This window comes from Ceratotherium simum, chromosome 30, assembly GCF_057802395.1.
Source record: "Ceratotherium simum simum isolate JZ-2026a chromosome 30, ASM5780239v1, whole genome shotgun sequence".
NCBI classification, from domain to species: domain Eukaryota; kingdom Metazoa; phylum Chordata; class Mammalia; order Perissodactyla; family Rhinocerotidae; genus Ceratotherium; species Ceratotherium simum.
Genome location: NC_141929.1, coordinates 13,944,127 through 13,967,118, shown reverse-complemented (window position 1 = coordinate 13,967,118; position 22,992 = coordinate 13,944,127). Strand labels below are relative to the sequence as shown.

At 36.7% G+C, this 22,992-nt stretch overlaps 1 protein-coding gene across 1 annotated transcript in view; it reads right to left on the bottom strand.

Annotated features, from left to right (window-relative positions):
• GLG1 (golgi glycoprotein 1) overlaps nucleotides 1–22,992 on the bottom strand; it is a 152,993-nt gene that overhangs the window by 71,591 nt on the left and 58,410 nt on the right. The window contains exon 2 of the mRNA XM_014792685.2: nucleotides 2,622–2,654. Coding sequence (XP_014648171.1) covers nucleotides 2,622–2,654 — 33 coding nt within the window. The remainder of the gene's footprint in view (nucleotides 1–2,621; nucleotides 2,655–22,992) is intronic.

Sequence of the window (22,992 nt, the reverse complement as noted above, 5' to 3'; positions counted from 1 at the left end):
CTGTTAAAAAATTTGTTCCAATGGGCCGGCCCTGTGGCTTGGTGGTTAAGTGCGCGCGCTGCTATGCTGGCGGCCCGGGTTCGGATCCCAGGTGCGCATCGAGGCACCACTTCTCCGTTCATCCTGAGGCCGAGTCCCACATACAGCAACTAGAAGGATGTGCAGCTACGACACACAACTATCCACTGGGGCTTTGTGGGGAAAAAATAAAATAAATAAAATCTTTAAAAAAAAAAAAAAAAAAAATTTGTTCCATTAACTTTAATGGGAAAAATTATAATGCATTCCATCCCAACCTAAGTGTACTGGTTTGCTAGGGCTGCCATAACAAAATATCACAGATTTAATGGCTTAAATAAGAGAAATTTATTTTCTCACAGTTCTGGAGGCTAGAAGTCTGAGATCAAGGTGTCAGCAGTATTGATTTCTTCTGAGGCCACTCTCCTCAGCTTGTAGATGGCCGTCTTCTCCCTGCATGTTCACACAGTCTTCCCTCTGTGTCTGTCCGTGTCCTAATCCTCTCTTCTTATAACAACAGCTATTCTGTTTTCTTTATACTATTTATCCCCATTTTCAGCAGTGTCATATCCTTCCTATTCTCCAGTCCTTTGAGGGTTCTAAGGTACAAACCAGCTTCTTTCTGGGCTTCCCCTCTGTCAGATTCAGTCCATTGATGGATTTTGAGGGGTTTTTTCCCCCTAATCTTTAGCTTTATAAATAATGCCACAACAAATATCCTTTTATAGACACATTTTTATCCATTCTTTTAAGTATAACTATACATAAATTCCTAGAAGTAGAAATGCTGGGCCAAAGCATATATGCATTTTAAGTTGACTGCATATAAAATAAAGAAGTTTTTCTTATTTATATACCTATTTGTAAGCTAAAGTAGAGTTTGGCAAATTCCTTCTGCAAAGGACCAGAAAATAAATATTTTAGGCTTTGAGGGACCTACAGTCACTGCTGCAACTACAGTCATGCATACTTAATGATGAGGATATGTTCTGAGAAATGGTGTCGTTAGGTGATTTCACCATTGTGCGAACATCATAGAGTGTATTTACATAAACCTAGATGGTACAGCCTACTACACACCTAGGCTATATGGTACTAATCTCACGGGACCTCCATCGCATATACAGTCCATTGTTGATTGAAACGTCATTAATGTTGCATATGACTGTACTCAACCTTGCCATTATAGCATGGAAAGCAGCCACAGACAATATGTAAATGAGTAAGTATGGCTGTGTCTCAATAAAACTTTACGCATAAAAACAGACAGTGTTCTGGGTTTGGCCAATGAGCATTAGTTTGATGATCAGTGAGCTAGAGAATACTTAAATCTCCATACTCCCATCAATACTGTGTATTTATCAAGTTTTTTATATTTGCTAACCAGATGGATTAAAAACAGTGCACTCATTTTCTTTTAATTTTCATGCTTTTAATTATGAGGGAGAATCAACTTTGTTGTTGTTTACTAGACATCTTTTTCTTTTCCTGTGAAGAGTCTATTCATGTTGTTGTCTATGTTTATTAAGAGCACTTTTTATTAAAGAATGTAGTCATCTTCATCTGCATTGCAAATACGTTTTCATAATTTACATAATTTTTTGAAGGAAAAATCTCAAATCGTTTTTTGAGTTTTTTAATGCAATCACATTTATAAATCTTCTTTCTTTTTAATATTTTTTGAGGTTGTGTCATATTTAGAAAAACGTTCCCTCTGTTCCTGTTTTCTTCTGGTACTCTTATGGTTTTATTTTTACTTTAAATCTGTCTATCTAGATCCTCTTTAGAATAAGTAGTGAACCTAAGCAGCCAAGCTGCTTCTCTGTTATTGCAGTCTCCAGTCCAAACTACCTTCTACATTGTGACCGAGTGATTTCTTCCAGTACTGTCAGACATATAACTACTCCTTTTTTAAGACCCAGCTCAAGTATCATCTCCACTATAAGTCTTTCCTGACATCAAGGCACTGGGGCGAAATTCACTTTTGTGTCACCATACAGACTTCTATCAAAGTACCCAGCACTTTTTGCACAGAGTTGATTTCATGTCAGTCTCCTTTTAATGTTCGACTTTATATAATATGGATATATACACATGACTTTTAATGTATTATAGTTATCTATCTCTCTATATAAAACCTTTAACATATTAATCATAGTTTATCCCTGGAGTTCTTATCTGCTAACTCTAATACACGTCTCTATCTTCAAGGTGTTTATTTGTCTCAGTGTCTCTAGTTTCTACCACAGTGTTTGGCATATAGATGACAGTATGATAACTAAATGAAATAACTTTAAAATACAGAATTCTAAAGTTGTAAGCTTGATAAGCAGAAAAACAATTATTTTTATATGGTAGCTGTAACTGAAGAAAAATTTAAGCTTAAGTGCATAAATATCCTTTGGCAGAAGCTGCCAATTTCTACAATGGAGGGGTATTTGTAGATTTTACTGTGGCCCTTAAACAAGATTTATCATCCTCTTGTTAAGGTCAAGAGAATCTAAGAAAACATAATGCTTCCCAGAACAACAGGAAAAGCATCCCAAAGTCTGTCACCATATATATAAAGCACATATGGTGAATTATGGAAAATCCATACTTACATGATTGCAGTCTGAAGAAATTTCATTTTCAGGCTAAAAGGAAAAACAAAAAGAGATGATGTTAAAAAAAAAACCTCTCAAGTTTTCAAACACCACCAAAATAAACTCAAAACAAGAAATCTGAATATTCAACTGCATATATTTCTTCAATATAAGGAGTACAAAGTGGCTTATATATCTTTTAGATTACTGGGGAGAAATATACCAGAAAAGTAGATATGACATAATCCCTTCCCAATCAATGGTACAATCTGGAAATGGGGAAAATGGAGAAGAATGTTCTAAAGAGATAAAGCAAGAGTGTTATAAGGATCCTTATATGACATTTCATAATTCTACAAGCTAAAGAGGATCAGGCACAATACAGGTGTTCTTTCTTTAAAGAAAGCTAAGTATCTAAAAAAAAAAACAAAACAAAACAGGTTTATTAAAGAGGGCAAAGAAAGTGTGTCAATGATTTAAAAATGAGTCTCATGACTCATGAGCCTCACCATTAGGGGAAGTTAGGTGATGGGTACACAGGACCTCTATGTGCTATGTTTGTAATTTTTTGTGAGTCTATAATCTTGCAAGTCTATATTTAAAAACAGAAAGTTTTTAAAAAGCAGAAATTATATATATATTCCCATGAACACATTTGCTTTGTAAAGCCAGGTACATGTACCAGAGATAAAACGAACTTTCGATTCCATGATGAAAAAAGGTGGACTAGGTCATGCCTAATATTGCATAGCTTTGCAATACATGTCTTTAGTTTTAAAGTAGATATAAGTGTAATAATATACATCATAATAAAGCACTATTTCCTTTGAGTTTCCATAGCACTTCAACCTGTTCAAATGAAGTGAATTCTATGTGCCTTCTATGAAAAATTATCAATTTAGGTTGTAAATGGTGCCATTTTCAAAATAAAAAGATTCTGCTCAAGGATAAAGATAAGGCAATAAAGAAAATAGTCAATATTAACAAATTAAGCAGCCACACCTAGCATTACTTCAAGAAGAAAAAGGTGTTTAGGGAACTATTAATTCCACTGCAGGATTTAGTAGGCATTAATACTAAATATAAACTCATTCCGTACTTACTTATAAAATATTAAAACTGAATTTAATTAGATTGCTAGGTAATTGTAAGATTATAATACACTACTTTTGAACTTTCCTCCTAGTTGTCTTAGTAAGCATAGATATTTTAATGCCTTTCTGGGTCTCGGAAATCAGCCTCCATACTGAGTTAACTTAGCTTAACTCTGTTCCACTCCACCTCAATTCTAAGTGCTTAATTTATACCTCTTAACAGTTTGTTAGCAAGAATGCTTTTAGGCAGTTTTCTACCTTATCCACTTTTAATCTATTCCTTAAATTTTTTCCAATCAATTAGCAATTCTAGTTCTTTCTCAAACAAAGGACAGAAAGCAATTAGAATCACTATTATCCCTACTCATACTCATTTCTACTAAACAATAACTTTGAATTAAAGGGGCATTCTTGAAAGAAATTCAGAGCATTGGAGAATCTTCAAAATAAAGCAGTCAAATAAGATAAAAGCTACCCATGGAAAAAAAGTGTAGTCATGTTTACAGTCCACAAGATCTATATTAGCAAATTAATCATTTTTTTAATGGCTTGCTTCCCTACAGTGCTAGATTGAATTATTTGCCCCAGTTTTTCATTCCTCTTTAATGGGATTTGATATCCAGATCCTTTGCCCTGTAACTTTGCACAGCCTCCTGCTGTGGAGAGAGTATTACACCCAGCCCCACTGATGTTAGGCTAGACAACTGACTTGCTTTGGCCAATGAGATTTTAGCAGACATAATATGAGGAGAGGCTTTAAATGTGCTTGGGTGGTTTGGCTTGTACTCTTACACTCTTGCCATTCTCCATGAAAAGAACATGTCCAGGTAGCTGCTAGTACAAGGAGGAGAGACATGTGGAGCAGACCTAAAAGCAACCCGTACTCCTGAGCAGAATCACCCCAACTGACTTGCATAGCCATGAGCAAGAAAAATAAATATTTGTCATTATAAGCCCTTGAAATTTTAAGGGTGTTTGAAGAAAAAAATGACTAATATACCTATCAAGCAAATGAAACGATAAAAATTCCAAAACCTTTAAGTCACAATTGGTAACAGCTATGATCTAATTTAGTGAATTATATATATTAGTAAGTACAGAGTACTGTATCTTTTATGAAGGAATGACATAACCCAGAGAGACAAACGAACTACAAATTTGGAAATCAGTGTTTGGTTTTCATCTCTTTTGTTGTCTTGATTTGCAATTGACTATAAGCTGGTTTTAAGTTTTTTCTTTCCAGATTTAGTTTCTCTACCCAGAAAGACAACAAAGGCATGCCATAAGAATGAGGTTATGATGTTAAGCCATTGAGATTCATAGAACTGAATAGCAATGAAGAATTTCTAAGGGTAACTGCAAATAATTTCAGAAATTCAAAAGGGTCTTTAGAATCAAAGTACATAGTAATGGTTCAGAGGAACAGAATAGAGGCCTGCAAAATATAAAGTAGTTACCAAAGAGTGGGAACATGAATAATGCCAGCAAAAATTAACTATAGAGAAAGTATAAAAAGAAATGCTATGGTTTAGCACTCAGCCATTTGATAAGGAACTAAAGGACAGAAATCTCAAGGAACAAAAACAGACGAGGGTGCTGACACAGGTTTGGTTCTCAGACTGCACCATTCTTGTGATGTCCCAATCAAACCACTTCATCACACATACTATATCTAGTTCTGCAAAACTGTAAATGCAGACAGGCTTGATTATCTTTAATCTTAGAAGATGAATAGTACGGGAAATAAAACTCAAAATTCTAAGGTAGAATAAGGCCGAGGATTTTTTTCCTTCTGTTTTTCTGATTGTTAAAATCAGTGAAATAATACTCTGAAATGATCACAAGATGAATCAACAAGTAAATACTGAATAATTATGATGTACCCAAAATTGTGTTAGGCATTGTGGGATACAGAAGAAAGATAAGACAATGCCTCTAATCTCAGGTAGTTTACAATCCAGCTGTAAAGATAAAATGGTGAAATCAAGCAATTAATCAAGAGTAGGAACTTGAGCTACGCCTGAAGGATTAGAAAGAATGATTTTCAAAGAGGATGCCAGCTAGATGATCCCCTGGGGCTCAGGAAGGAAATAACAGAATTTCTCTTTTTTTAAAAGCTCATCCTTTAATTTACATTTTAATGTTTTTATAATGTATATATCACAATAATATTTTATGAATAAATATATATCTACTGGGGGTATGCTTAATAATTTTTTCAAATGATAAGAAGAACATGATCAAGCTAGAAGATTAACAGCTGAAACCTTTCCTCTTACCACTTTAGGAGTCCTACCCCAACCCCTACCCCTTCAAATCAGAGGCAAAGTGCTGGCTCCTAGCTTGTGGAACTGAGCTTTGCCACATTATTAGCTACTCTATCACTCTGGAGAGTGGACTTCAAAAAGAAGCCTCTTACATCAAGTGTTCACTCACTGGAAATAAAATAATTGTCCTCTTAACAATGGAAAACTGGGAGAAGAAAAATTTATGAAAAGCCTCATAAATAGCTTTCTGTTAATTTAATGATCAAATTTTGTAGAAGAGACGGCTAAAGTTTCACACATTAGTAACAATAAAGAAACTATTATGAATAGAGGAAAGAGAAAAAGAAGAGAACATGACACATCCCCCCAACCCAACACGGCAGTGACTAAAACAGAGAAGGAACTGGTTAATGCTGAATGAATGATGCTATTAACAAGGTAAAGGAGATAAGCCCTGAGTACTTGGAGACATCTGCCTGACTCCAATAAAGAATGTGTAGATGGGCCGGCCCCGTGGCTTAGCGGTTAAGTGCGCGTGCTCCACTGCTGGCGACCCGGGTTTGGAACCGGGCGTGCACCGACGCACCGCTTCTCCGGCCACGCTGAGGCTGCGTTCCCACATACGGCAACTAGAAGGTTGTGCAACTATGACATACAACTATCTACTGGGGCTTTGGGGGAGGGGGGGAAGAGGAGGATCGGCAATAGATGTTAGCTCAGAGCCGGTCTTCCTCAGCAAAAAGAGGAGGATTAGTACGGATGTTAGCTCAGGGCTGATCTCCCTCACCAAAAAAAAAACCAAACAAACAAAAAAAAAAACAATGTGTAGGAAATAGTGAAAGTTGTCACAACTAACTGAGCTAAGTGTTACATTTATTTCTTACAACATAATGCACTGCAAGATAAATGGTATTGTGTCTTTAGTTCCTTATCAAATGGCTGAGTGCTAAACCATAGCATTTCTTTTTATGCTTTCTCTAGAGTTAATTTTTGCTGATGAAATAATTTCAGATGAAAATACTGAAATACAGAGAAACTGAGTAATGGTACTCTGAAACTGATCAAAGGTACACTGCCAGGAGACAACAAAACTGGGATTTAAATAATGATAATAAATGGCAACTAATGCTTATTGTGATGCTTTCAGCTCGATACCTCCCAAAAAGGCTCGGTAGGTCAGGTTGAGCACAAGGATGGGGGACTTTGGGAGGTGCAAGAAAAGGGTATACAGAATGAACAAATAGAACTAGTGCTCTAGATTTGTTTGACAGCTGTATGAGGAATTTAGATGTAGGCAGCCCAGATAAGAAACTGATGAAGTAATTAGATCAACTAGGGATCTGGATTAGCTCTTGACTCACCACAGCAAGTTATAAAAAAACTTTGCTTAGTTCATTTAGCTCTTCTAAATCAATGATTTAGATGCTTTGGGTACTGCTGTATTTTAATCTCCTAGTTGGGCAAACTAAAGCTGAGGCTTAAAACCTCTAGCCTTTCCTCTAAGTTCTACCAATTCAGATTTGGTTTTAAGGAAAGGGATAGAATGGTGGAAAAAGAACAATCGACTAACAGAAAGATTCAACTATAGAAGCTGTGTGACTTCCGGTGTGTCACTTAACTTCTCTAGACCACTGAGAACAGGCCTTGGACTAGAATAGGGATTTCTTCTTCTAGGATCCGTGAACAGACTTTAAGAGTCCAAGATCATCTTGAAATTGAATACAAACTTTTGTGTGCAAGTGTATTTCCCTGAGAAGAGAATCCACAGCCAGCTGTCATTATACTCTCAAAAAGATCCATAAAGGGCCTGGTGGCTTAGCGGTTAAGTGCACGCAGCGACCGGGCGCGCCCCGATGCACCGCTTCTCCGGCCATGCGCAGGCCGCGTCCCACATACAGCAACTAGAAGGATGTGCAACTATGACATACAACTATCTACTGGGGCTTTGGGGAAGAAAAGAAAGGAGGAGGATTGGCAATAGATGTTAGCTCAGAGCCGGCCTTCCTCAGCAAAAAGAGGAGGACTAGCACGGATGTTAGCTCAGGGCTGATCTCCCTCACAAAAAAAAAAAAAAAAAAGATCCATAAGATAAGAAAAAATTAAGAAATCTTGGTTTAAAAGGGTTATTCTTTCCAGTTTCATGAGTCTATAAAATCTGAGATGTGGAATATAAAAACAGAAGTATTTATTGAATTCAATGTCTTTTAATGCAGGTAATTTGCATATTATGGTTTCCTACTGCTTCATCTTAATCATTCTCTGCTGGTCAAAGTCACAACAAATGTATTTCAGAATAAACTACTGAAAAGTGTGAGTCTGAATATTCTCAATTAGATCAACCATCACATTCACTTAAGAGGATGGTTTTTACAGAAAGTACAAGTCTGGAACTATGATTTCCCCAAGGTGAACAGGCTGAGTTAATGAGTCTGGCAGGAGAAATTAAAAGATTCACAAAACTAACTTGCAAGTTGTCCCAGTTTCTGAAACAGAAATGCTTAGGAGTTGGATTGTGTCTAAAATATGGAACATTTTACAGTTACATCACTGAAGCTGAAGTTACATCAGACCACACCGGGTACTAAACTAAGTGACAACAGATTCTGTTTATTAATCACCTGGGAGAAAACAAACAAAAAAATATCAATAGTATCGGTGCTTTTATGGCCTTGCAAAAATCTGAAGGCTGGGCAACAACCTGATGCCTCCTGATTAAAAACATTCTGCTGCAGTAGTAAGTAAATTCCTCTTCTGGGATTTTATTCATTAAGAACCCAGTAAACTTCCAATCATATGAGCAATTCATTTATTAACTTGGCCCAAACCACCCCCCTCCCACCTACCAAAAAAGCAAACTGAATATAATGTAGTTGGTAATGATTAGATAAACCCAGTCTTTAATCTTGATAAACTTTCCCTGAGCAAGTGTAAATTGAATCTGAACCCTCAGTCAGATTCATAACTAAGTTCCTCTTAGTGCCTTAGTCTGGCTCAATCAGAATTAATTTTTCTTATTTGTACCCAGGGATAGCCACTAAGTATTTTTTCAAAAGGACAGTGATCAATATAGGCCTTATACCCTTCAACAATGCTCTGATTTACTAAAGAGTTATGCTTTCGTATGATTCTTCAACATTCATCCATTTTTTCAAAAAAGGCTTTACTATACAGATCCAGTGGGAGATTTAAAAAAAAAAAAAAAGGTATGCGATATAGATTACAGATGCCTGGCTCTCAAGTAGTTTAGTGCGGTAGAGGAGATAAAAAATGAGTCCACACCTAACCATCACACAAAGTTGAATGTGGAGTTTGCAGGGGTGGGGAGAAGGGCCTGATATTTTAAAGAACAAAAAAAGTACTGCCAACCCCCACGAGTAGGAAGACAGAAAGGAAATCAGACAGAGTCTAATGGAGGAGGGCACATGTGAGTTAGCCTTAAAAGGAGGTTACGATTTGGTGATGTGATACTGTGTGTATGTTGAGGCAGATGAGATGGCTGCTGTGCAGGACAGAACACTAGGGTGTGGGAGGAGTTGGAAAGGCACATTCTGTGCAGAGGGCAGACTTGAGTGAGAAAGTGAGGAACCCTATGGTGACCATTGTTAGGCTTATATATTTGGCATCTCGTAACATATGGTGGGATAACTTTAAGGTTTTAATAAAATCCCAACACTGGTCCCATAATGGTTTCCCATAGTCCAAATTAATACGCTATGCTAAACATACTGTAGAGAGTGATGATTTTATTTACTTTTTTTACTAGCGTGTTTCTCTAGTGGGTGGTGAAGTAACAGCTGGTAAATACTGTAGTTACTTATATAGGACATGTTGAGTTTTAAAAAGAATAAAAGATAGATAGGCGAAACCCCCACAAACAAATTAGGGCCCATTTATCCCTGGTTCTTGGACAGTCTCACATAAATGCAGAGCAGTGTGTAGGCTACACTGAGGTCAAGACTTACTTGCCTCGTACCTTTAAAATGAAAAATATCCCCAATGTCCTTTAATTCTAATAAAAGAGTGTGTGTGTGTGTGTGTGTGTGTATAAATATGTGTGTGTTACACTGTGAATTAGCAAAATGGTTCTGCTCTGGTTCAGATAGCATAGTTACTCATTGATATAAATCCTGGCAGGATTTTTAGCTCTGTCAAGTACTAATGCATTCATCTTCAATGAGGTTATACCCTTATTCTGAAAATATGAAAACACAGCAATCTGGCTAATTACTGGACTTAATGGCTGACCAAAAAAAAAAAGCAACTCTTGACTCACTGCCAGAATGATCCACATCCATTAAGAAGATGCTATGTCCCAAACTTTACTTTGAGAAGTTAAATTTTACATTTTATTTTTGTTTAAGAAAAGTCTAAAACTAGTTAAATTGATCAAATGGAAATACTCAAAATTAATATAATTTATCATCTTCTGTCCCAGAGCAGGAAATGACAAATAACAAATAAGGATATAGTAATCTAGTTATGGAACAAAAACTGCCACATTACATTATGGCAAAGGGATACACATTGGATCATGGTTTTACAAATCTTAAAGTTTATTAAAAAATATAAATTACAAAAACATGCACTTTTCTCTTCTATAAGAAATATTGTGAACTTTCCCCATTTTCTTACCTATTTTACTATTGTGAATTAGAAATAGAGGTACCTATAAACTGTAGGAGAGACGTCATCCTCAAAAGAATGTTGAGAGGTATTTCTTTTCATATATAGAGCTCAGTCAACCTTTTCATCAACTTCCCATTTGAGACTGCCCAATATTCAAGAAATGTAGTGATTGTTTTGTAATGACAAGTGTTTTAAAATCCAATTATGGCCTTGCAAGGACTCTGCCTCATTTCTCCATCATGAATGAACGAGTTTGAGACTAAATCATCCTCCTGAGTGCCTATTATCAGCAGGAAGGGAAAAGTTACCTCCCACCACTCACTTTTTTCTCCCTAGGAGAGAACTTAAAAATCTAGAACCCAGTTTGGTGCTGATGGTGTGCAATTTTACCTAATTTATAGGGGAAGGAAACAGAGTCAGGTACTCTATCAAATGCTTGGCCAGATTCCACATTAGCCTCAAGAAAAAGAATCTTGGACAGGTCTATCAACTTGGCCCCCAGCCATGGCAGGCACACAGCCGTAGAGGGATAAAAGGCCTTGTTTTTATTGCCCAGTTGCCTGAATAAAGTCAATTTTGGTGCCCATGTTACAAGACTGGCACCTAGAGCATTACCATTCAGTTTAAAGCGGCTAATATTCATAAACTACTTTGTAGGAAATTCATCAAAAAGGCCATACTTCTGAATATGATTTCAGTTTCACTGGATATTCATTACATAACAATCTTGATCAAGTCACGTATTTCTTTAGGCTTCAAATTTCAATCTATAAACCAGACATAAATCCTGCTTTGCCTACTACCTCACGAAGCTGTTATGAGTAGAATGAAAAGAGTTACAGAGAAGGCCTTTGAAAATTATAGATGGCCTTGCAAATATAAGATACTATTAGCTTTTCATTCTCTGTATATAATCTAATCATTTAAGCATCAAAAGCAACATTACTGTTTTCTAGTAGGCCATACTTCTGCAGGCAAAGAATAAGAATTCAAAACATATGACATATATATTTGATTGTATGTGTATACATTATCTCTGAAAGGACACATAAAAAGATTTATACTTTTTTGCACTTTCTGAATTTTGTGATGTGCAAAAAAATAAAAAATAAAGATAATTCCAGTTTAAGACATACACAGACACCTTAGAAAATATTTGGAATACATCTTCATGGTTGGGGCACCAAGGAAGTTTAATGACAAATGATATACTCTTCCCAGTCCATATTTTTCTATTTCTTTCTCTTCCACTGTTTATATCAAAGGGGGTGGTGGTAGGGAGGAAATAATGGGATCTCTACATCCTCTGTGACATGGCAAGTAGCAATCTGGCCCTCTTAAAGAGTCCTAGATTGGTAGTTCTACCCTAAGAAAAGTACAGTAACCATTTTATGGTCTAGTTTTCCCAGTGGGTCAACTTTTATGTGCGAGTTTTAGAATGAGAGGTGAAAACAAAATTCTCTGAAGGGCATTGTGTGAATAAGGAACAGAATGTCAATTTTGATATGGCATCCTTTATATTCTTTATTTATTTGCTATCTCAGATGATTTGGAACAGCTGAACATAGGTACAAATTTGTCAAAGCAGTAATTACTATAGCCAAATGCAAAGTATGAAACTAGGCTAAAATAGAAAATTTCCAGACATCTGACAATACTATCAATGTTTATACCCAGCAAATCTGGAATGATTCTGTCACTGTAGCTCAGTACCTCCAATCCAACTATGTTACTTCTATTCTATAATTCTGAAAAGATAAAAACGAAAAATGGATATAAGATTATAGGATGCAAAAAAAAGTCCTGAAATGAAATAGAATTTCTCATGCCCCACCAGACCCAAGTATCTAAAAATACCACATTTCTTCCATACTGGGCAGTGGTGAGTACAGTGTTTACTTTAACTGGCCTAAGCAGAAGCAAATAGACCTGAGCTGCCAGAATGTGCAGAACCCTTTCTGTACAACTCAGTTCAAACGACTGGTGCTTCTTAAGAGGACAGCTTTGATTCAGGGAGTACCCTTCCATCTGAATTAAGACAGCAACTACACTGCATAATTCTGAAGGATGTGCAAGTTTTGAAGCAGAAACTGGCAGAAGGGGAAAACTTAGGTTAGATGAAAGAGATCAAGCACAGTCGAGTACTGGGAAATGGTAAGTTGGAATGCGGGAAGAAGGGTACTGGTACTTCAGTATCATTAAATGAACTTGAAAAGTGGCAGAGAAACTGTAAACAGTCATCATATAAATAGTTTCTTCTTGAAAAGGAGTCACATCAAGAAATTGTGAAGAGGCAAAAGTAATCACTATTGACCAACAGTAGATATGAAGAAAGATAAATATAAAATAGACAAATGTAAGGAAAACTGAATATAGTTGAAGATAATGACAAATAGAACTATCAGGACCTACAGAAATTCCTGAAGTAATCCTGATCAAGACCTATAAAGGATATTATGTCCTGAAGCTCACAGAATCATCAGAATGTCAAGGAACTAAAAGGGTAACTTACAGATAATCTATCCAAGAGATTTTCAAACTTTTGGGACCCTCTTCTTACTCCTCCTGACAGTCTCAGGCACCTAGACTGAACACCACTGAGGTAGTCCAAACCCATTTCTCCAAACACCCCTGTACCACTCTGCCCCTACTTAAGTCCAGAATGGAGAAGTCATTTTCTCAAGGTCACAGAGTCAATTATTGGCTAAATGAAAATCTTAAGGCTCCATATAAATGCTATTGAGTACAGAAGAAAACTAAAATCTGTGTGAAAACTGAATTTGGAAAACCTAGCATCCCTGTACATTGTTTTGAGAGACTTGAAAACACAGGTGTTAAAGTTATCCTTCAAAAATCAAAAACATGACCAGCACCCCAATACAAAACACAAACTCAAGGGAAAACTCTACCTTTTCCTTTATTCTCCTATACTCCCATTTTAAAACCCCAAATCTAAAACCTTCTATCATGTCACACCTAGGAAAGGAGGTTTCTGTCTCCACTGAAACAACACTTAATGACTATTTTCTGGAGCTAGTTTGTAACCAAAATGTCACAGGAAACAGATGGTGTGTATTTAATGCCTGTCTCATATTTACAGGCCTTTTACTATATACATAATCTTCTAATTCCCTATCAGATCTAACCGTTCATCTACTTTGATGATGTCTCCACTTTATATTCTCCTACCTGGCATCTAATTAATTTTGAATGGCAATAAAACTATACATTAAAATTTAGCAATCCTATAGGGATATTTTGGTCAAGAACAGGTTATTGGGTAGCCCCTAATGACTTGTACTACATTTGTGACACAAAAGCCTATTGGTTACTACTAGCAAACTGGCCAGGAACTTGTTACTCTGTAAACGAATGCTTGCCTTCAGGATAGTCCCTAATGCCACTCAGGGTCCATTCTGGTCCATCGCTCCCCCTCCATCCCCTAGGAGAAGGAGACTAGATAACTTCTCTCAAGAGAAAATGGGCCTCAGGACTGAACTAGACACTTTAAAATGGTTTAAAACGTTAAATTTTATGTTATGTGTATTTTACCACAACAAAATAAAAATAAAAGTGGGCCTCAATGTGAGATCTGAAACCTTAACCACTCAACGGGAATTCTGGACAGCTTCCTTTTGTCCTCGATCCTCTTCATACATACTTTACAAGAGGTATAGAAAGTTGGGAAAATCTTATATGCTATGTATGGTTCAGAGATTGAAATGAGAGCTAGACAATCAAAGAAACCATGAAACTAGGTGATTTGGCTGATAGCCCCACACGTAGTTCTGCTGGCTCTTTGGACTGTGGATGAGATGTTCGCTTATTTTAATTTGGGCACTCTTGATTCCTGGCTTAGAAATGGACTGCAAACTCTGACCATAATCTCTCTCCTGTTTGAGGTGCAGTGTTCAAATGCATGATCTCCAGAGTCTTAAATGACAGATCAGATGATCCAACGAATAAATGATCATCCCACAATAAGAAAAGGAAAACTTGACATATACGTAGTGGATGAAATGACTACCACCAGAAACTGAATATACAATCGTGATTCTTTAAGACAGTGGTCTATATCTGGATTGATTGTGTCCCCAGATGATAATGTTCCATTCTCCAATCTGGGCTGAAGAAGGACCATAACAGAGTACTGATAACTAAGACCAAGTCTGTCAACATAACTTTATAATTTTATTTCTTTCTTTCTTTTTCCCAAAGCCCCAGTAGATAGTTGTATGTCATAGCTGCACATCCCTCTAGTTGCTGTATGTGGGACGCGGCCTCAGCATGGCCGGAGAAGCGGTGCGTTGGTGCACGCCCAGGATCCGAACCCGGGCCGCCAGCGGTGGAGCGCGCGCACTTAACTGCTAAGCCACGGGGCCGGCCCTCAACATAACTTTAGACTGTAGACCATCTATGTTAAACATGACATAGTTGTTTGTTTCAGGAAATCTTTGCCCAAGAAAGACAAGACTGTAAATCAATAAATAATTTCACTGTTTCTTGCTTAGATAACATCATTCTACAGTTGGTAGAAAAAGGTACTACTAATTATACATCAATAATTACCAATATACCAAACTATAAATGCTGAAATGATAAAAATTAAACATTTACTTTGGGAAACATTGATAAATTAAAGTAAATGTTTATAAAGATACAATATTTTATAACAATTATTCATAATCTCCAAATCACATCTCCGCCTTTCAAAGTGGTAACTTTCTATTATAAAATTAATTGATTTTGAAACCAAAGTGCAAAGAACAAAAGATCAGGAGGATATTTTTGATGGTACTCCTGAGCCAATAATCACTGTATGACTCGAATAAATCATAATTCCCCACTTCAGTTAGAATAGATAGGGAACTGAATAAAAAGCAAGACACTTTGACTCTGATACTGGCTCAAGACAAGGTTGACATAAGGGAAGCCATATTGTAGAAAAGAAAAACTCTGTTGTAACTTTGAATGACCTCTGACAAACTAACCCAGCTGGATATGCACCCTCCAGGAGATCTAACTGCTCTCTAGATTTTACGACCCCTGCTTGTGCATGTACCTCCCAGCTGTGATAAGATGATAACTTCGTTTTTTTGAGTTCCTTAGGAATGTGATGACCGCTGAACAGAGAATCTATGCTGATAGCCATCATCAGTGAAAAATGAAAGATCTGGTGTGGCACTCCCAGTCTGTAACACCAGAAGGTCAACATTCCTAACTCCCTCCCCAATAACCCAATGGCCTATATAACTGCTGTAAGATTTCGTGCCCCCTTAAGATGGTTCTTTTCGACATGAGTCAGCCATCTTCCCACTTGCTAGCAAGCTGTAACTAAAACAAAGTCCTTTTTCTCCTACCACCTTGCCTCTTGACTATAGGCATGCCTTGTGGCGGGCAGAAGGCCCCACAGTTGGGCAGTAACAACTCTAATTGGTTGCAAATCTAATAGATTCTATAAAAACAGATAACTACCTTTCTGAGGAAGGGGAAACACATATTGTTACAGAAATGATTGGGAGAAGTGAAAGGAGATAGGCAGAATAGATACAAGTCCTTTTAGAATTATTGTTTTAAAACACTTCATAAGTATGTCAAATGGTTTAAAAATGCATTATTTCTCTAGTAAGAATGTTCACCTCCAATAATGGAAACAAAGGACACTCCTAAGTATTTCTAAGCACTCATTACTGTATAGTCTATAAGACTGACTATGCAGCATAGACTTTGGAGAGGGAGACCTGGGATCAAATTTGGGCTCTTCTAAGTACTAGCTACGAGACCTTGGACAAGGTAAGCCCAAGTTTTCTTATCTATAAATGGGGATAATAAGAGTATTTATTACATATGTAGGCATAAGTAAGGCAAAACATATAAAGTTTCTAGCACAGTGCTCATTGTAAGCATACAATAAATATTACCTACCATAAGAATAATAATATTATTATAGTATACTTCTAGAAGAGCATTAATTTTGTACTGCCCCAACCTCAAAGTAAGTCATCTCAAAAATAAGGAAAAAATAAATAGAAAGAGATTTTCTTTTGAAACCTCAACTTCAGGAATAAGTTTGTAGATTTATAGATTCTTAACTACAGGAAGACAACTTCCAGTTAAATAGTTCAATTACATTAGGATGAACTAAAGGAATAAAATAATTTAGGAAATTATGGTATGGTAGAAAAATCTTATCCTAATGGAAAGAAGAGTCTTTAAATCACTTCACCAAGTTTGCTTAGCATAAATAGGTGTGTGGAATTTCTGGCTGCCCCTCACCTTAATTTCTCAATCTAATAGCCATATACAAATCCAGATGCGATACCTATTTTGAACTTCATTTAGGTTTTTGTTTCTAAGTAAACATCAGAGGATTAAATAGTCTTGGTTTTGTTCACTCATATGTTTTAAGGCTCCAAAGAACCTTTGTATTTAAGTTCAACTGTTCAGATGCAAATATCTTTAAATATGCAAACAAACCAAGGCTATTAGTCATCTAAGAGTGCTTTTTTAAATTTTACGTGGGAAATGTTTCTAGCTCACCCCTGAGTCAATGCACTTCTCTCATCACATCAAACTCAAGTTGATTCATTTTGTGAAAGTAAATGTTGCTTGTCACCAACTGGTCAACTTTAATAAGCAAGATCAATGACTTTGACAATTCAGTTTAAATGTCATACATTTGTCTGGGTTTGTTACTTTAAATCACCTGACAGCCACCTGTGAACAGGTAGTACAAAGCAGTGCAAAAGACGTCCACAGCTACGCGACCATAATTCTTTCAAAGATGCTCAGACCTTACAACAGTATCTTTAAAATTTTGATCATCACAATTATTCTTCAGAACGGTACTGGGAAATCTAACGTTTAAAATATAAGGTTTTGATTTAAGACCTCTGAATCTTTAGTCTATATCAAAAAAAGAGTAAATAAAAATCCATTTCTGGAGGAAAGTTTGCTATTTCAAAGATAATATTTTAAATTCTGACGTGATACAAATGAAACGCCTCATGGACCACAGAAAGAGGACAGACCAAATAACATAAGTGAGCCATAGGAAGCATGCAAGCATTTTCCCAAGTGAAATCTTACTAAATAATCCACATCACAGACCTTGACTGGGGAAAGGCCCTCTGCATTAGGTAGAGCATAACTACAGTCAGAAGCAAGAGGTGATATCTAATAACGCAAAACATATTTTTGTTTCAGTTTCAAAAAAAAAGACTGGGGAGAGGCGGACAGTAGAAAGTCAATTTTGGATTGTTCTATTTCTAAAACTCTTGATTTTTTTTTTTTTAAATGCCAAATTCATTTTATAGCTTTAATTCTGCGCATCAATTCTCCGCTTGTCAGTCATGCCCTCTTGGAAGCTGATAAATAAAATTCTTTTAAGGAACTGGTGCTGGTCCCTGGAAGGTGCAGTCTTCGCCATGCAGAGATGGAGGAGTGGCGTCCTCCCTGAGGCACTGACTGCTTTGCTAGGGGTGGCTGTGGACTTTGTCCCAGGAATCAAGGGCATGGCCAGGACACCTGGCATCACATATGGCATACCTGCCACGTGTCAAGCACAGCATCAGGACTTCACCTGCCTGCTCACTAAACCCTATAACCACTGGGACAGGGCGGCTTTATTATTTCCACTTAATGGGGGATTCCAATTAAGCGAAGGGGAGGGGAGGTGGCATGCAGGTGGCCTCCAGCTGGGGGCGGTTATGAGGGCCAGACTGGTGTGTCCACACCAGTTGGTGGGCCTTGCCTGCCCACTGACACCGTCTGTCCTCCCTGCCCCTCCTTCAGGGCAAAGATGTCTAAAATTCTTGATTTTTTTTTTTTTTTTAAAGATTTTATTTATTTATTTTTTTTCCCCCAAAGCCCCACTAGATAGTTGTACGTCATAGCTGCACATCCTTCTAGTTGCTGTATGTGGGACACGGCCTCAGCATGGCCGGAGAAGCGGTGCGTCGGTGCGCACCCGGGATCCGAACCCGGGCCGCCAGCAGCCGAGCGCACGCACTTAACCGCTAAGCCACGGGGCCGGCCCTAAAATTCTTGATTTTGATACCAAGGATTTTTTTTTTAACCTTCTACCTAGATTCTCTATGTTCCTTATTTTCACCTCACTAGATACGAAGAAAAGCTTCAGGCATTTACATGAGACTTATCCTCTCTGTAATATGTACTAAATAAAATCCACGAAATGCAACATTCTAAGACATTTAAAATACACACTTTAGTTGTAAATAGTACAGTATAAACATATATGCCTACCCTGAGTCATTTGTCTGATTAAGAATCTTACAACATTATGAATGTTGGTGGATAGTTATGCCATTAACATAGAGAATCCAGAAGCATGTACATGAGCCAATTTTTGTGATTCATGATAGATTTTAAAATAAAAATTTAGGACATAACTCACTCTAAGATATCTTAGAATATTTTATCTAGTTAAGTAACTTACTAAAAAACTTTTAGCCAGAATATTAACTTTTAAACTTTAACTCAAAATTATCAAATACACATTTTAAAATATAAAATTACATGAGATAATTTTGACATAAGAGCAAGTTAATGAAGTTTGAAAAGAGCGAGAAGTGAATGTATTAATCCTTCCTTTCCAAAAGGCTTGACACTGAATAAATGATCTCAACATCCATGATTTACCAAAATAATTTATTCAACTGGCTACTAAAATTGCTGCTGCCTCCAGAACAAAGAAACAGTGCACATAAGAATAGGAAGTTGACGTCCCTGGTTTAAAACAGTCTCTTATTAGTTCATTTTGGGACCACTAAAAATTCCTAAGTTTTTCTGGTTTTATTTTGTTCCCCTGCCCCCTTGGAAGTGGTAGTACCTCAATTAAAAACAAACAAAAAAAATTCCTATCAATGTAAGTTACTTCCTCAGCCTTTTCCCTGTTTCACCAATAGCTTATTTAGTATAATTATGTATCCTCTCTAAAAATCTCAGAAAAACAAAAACAGAAAAAATGAAAAGGCAGATTCCGTTTCCAAAGATGACTAATCACATTTGCTTTATTTTTTTTATTTTTATTTTTTTAAAGATTTTATTTATTTAATTTTTTCCCCCCAAAGCCCCAGTAGATAGTTGTATGTCACAGCTGCACATCCTTCTAGTTGCTGTATGTGGGACTCGGCCTCAGGATGGACGGAGAAGTGGTGCCTCGATGCGCACCCGGGATCCGAACCCGGGCCACCAGCATTGCAGCGCGCGCACTTAACCACCAAGCCACAGGGCCGGCCCACATTTGCTTTAGAATTTAAGATTAAGTAGATCTAGCTTACACAATTAATTGCCACCAAAATAGATCAGACACAACAAAAGTGTCTTGCATCTGTGTATTGGCTTAAGGCTACACTTTCCATTTATGACAAAATTCAAAATTTTTTTTCATATTTAGCTTTCTTTTTGCATAGCAAGGAAAGCAACTGACTGGGTAAGACTATGAAATTGTTAATTCCAATTCCTATTCTACCAGTTAACTTGTGCTATGATTTAGGAAAAGCCAATTATTAATCCCATCCTCTGCCACTAGACTTTCAATTTGAACTATGGTGAAAAGAGAAAAACACATTTTTTCAAACCTTTCTCCCTTAAAAATTAGAGCCATACCCTTCTGAAGCCCTCTGACAATTCTGACAGTATAATTACCAATTCACAACAGTTTACATCTGTGAAAAATATCTACTTCCAAATAGATCATTTAAATTGTCTCTGATACCAAGAGTTGTACTCTTGTGATATATATAAAGTATTGATTTAATCCATTGATGACAGCTTAAACTTGCATTTTCAGAAGAGAAGAATAATTAATTCAGAATGAAAAATTCAAAGTTTTAAAGTCAATATCCAATATCTGTTTCTGAATGAGAACCTGACTCACAGTGAGCCCTTTAGTTGCTCCCCATTCTAAAAATATCTGCCACAGGACACCTTAGTCAATCTAAAATTGAAGAAGAACTTCAAATCTATGTTCTAATTCTTATTTTGTGCAACCATGACATCACGGAGCAGGCAATGGCACAAATAATTTTGCTAGCATAAATTTGGCTCCAAGTTGTATCTATTTTGAAATTCTTCCTGAAAATATTAGAATCCTAATAACTTCTGGGTTGATCACAAAACCTCCACAGTCTCTGGCAGAATTTTTCTTCTTAAGATAACAGTCTACATACTTACATTTAAGGAAGTTTCTTGAAGGGAGTAAGCCCAGCTTGGCCTACCACAATACTAGGCACATACTGGCATTCTATATACATTTGTTATTTGGGTGTCAGAAATTCTATCCGACCTCTAAGCTTCCAAAGACAAACCCTGTTAGTCACTGCGGTCAAAAGGAAATAAACAGCTTCTCTCAAACTTTTTCCTTTCTGGTTTACTTTTCCGGCATTTCAATTTTAATATCAATTCTCTAACATAGCCCCAAATTGAGACCAAAACTATGTAATGGCTTCAAGCTGGAAAGAACAAGAAATTATTAAATAAGGATATCAAAGAGCACTTTTAGAATTAGTGCTATTCTCAGAAAATTAAGTCAACTATTTTGTTTTCTTGATGGAAAAGCATTAGGATGGGGAAGAATTACATTTCTGGGGCCAGCCCCAGTGGCCTAGCAGTTAGGTTCGGCACGCTCCGCTTTGGTGGCCAGGGTTTGGTTCCCAGGCACAGACTAATACCACTCGTCAGGGGCTATGCTGTGGCAGCAGCTCACATACAAAATAGAGGAAGACTGGCCACAGATGTTAGCTCAGGGCAAATCTTCCTCAGTAAAAAAAAAAAAAAAAAAAATTACATTTCTGCAGTGCCTCTGCACACTTCTAAAGGAATTATCACCATTACTTACTTAAATCCAATTCCCCAAAGAGAAACTGCTCATCCTTCAAATGAAGCTTTTAGAAATAACCAAGAAAAAAATCCCATATGAATAAACAGCAGTGCATTAGATCTGAAAAAAGAGACAAGTACTGAACAAAGTTACAAGCCTAGTTATCTCACAAGGACAACTTTATTTCTTTAAACTTTTCCCCCAAATACATTCTTTTAAGAATTTCTAGGGCCGGCCCTGTGGCTTGGTGGTTGAGTGCGCGCGCTGCAATGCTGGCAGCCCGGGTTCGGATCCCGGGTGCGCATTGAGGCACCACTTCTCTGTCCATCCTGGGGCCGAGTCCCACATACAGCAACTAGAAGGGTGTGCAGCTATGACATACAACTATCTACTGGGGCTTTGGGGGCAAAAAATAAAATAAATAAAATCTTTAAAAAAAAAAAAGAATTTCTAAAATTAGGCTACTATATCACTAGTTACAACATATGCATGCTTCAGAATTCAATCAGCTTCATGTGAAATCTCAGTAAATTCTGCTTTATTTCTTTCTTATAAGCGCCTATTTAGGAAAGTTAGAACACCGAGGAATCCTGGGCAGTGGGGATGCGGTACCCAGCAATGACTGTGGATGAGCATCAGTCAACCTCAAATAATGGGCAGAAAAGATCTGCATTTTCTTACGCCTGTTGGGAGGGAAGAAATGTTGAAAGGGAGAGGACCTGAGCAGTGAGAGGGAAAAAGAAAATAGAATTAAAGAGCAAAAACTGATTATGTCCCTAAGAGAAAAAACGGAAAAATAATTCAAAAGGGAAGAGGAAATAATGGGAATGCCATCTCCCAGACAGAAAGAAAAATCCTTTTCCTTAGTTCCTCAACAATTCCTTAGAAAAGACATTCTTGCAAGCTTCTACCAAGTCTTTACGTGTCTAACAATTCATTTCTAATTCTATTCCTTGTTCCACTCTGTTCTTCAAGAATTCCACTCAGTCTTCACCAGCTGAGTACCCTGGGAGTCTAAGTCAACAAAGATTCCGGATAAAATTTAAAATGCTCTTTATCCAACTAAAATTTGCTGTTAAATAAAAAATGAAAAGGAAATTGACTCTTTTGCAAAGGGAAAATACAAATAGTGGTATTTACTTACTAAACAGGAAACTGCCTCTACCTAATTGTGTCAAACTGCTGCAAAAAGACATTCACTTTGCTATACAAGTAGCAATTTTGTTTTGTGACCAATGAAACTGTAAATTATGCTTCTGTTCTATAAAAAATGGAAAACTTTTCTTACAGTATAAGGGAAAGACAAGATAAGAGCCAGAAAAATCTATATTTTAGCTTTAATTTAAAAAAAATTTTAAGGAGAAATACGGATTGCTATGTGTCTTAACAAACTTTGTAGAATCCGTTGACTTTTTAAATTATGTGTATGTAAAACTGATAAAAAATAAAACTGAAAAAAAGAAAAAAATTAAAAATAATAAAATTAAAGCTGATGAAAAGCTTGATTCTGAAACTTGTTAAAGATATCTTGTTACTAAAACTGTGCTGAGTTTATTCTT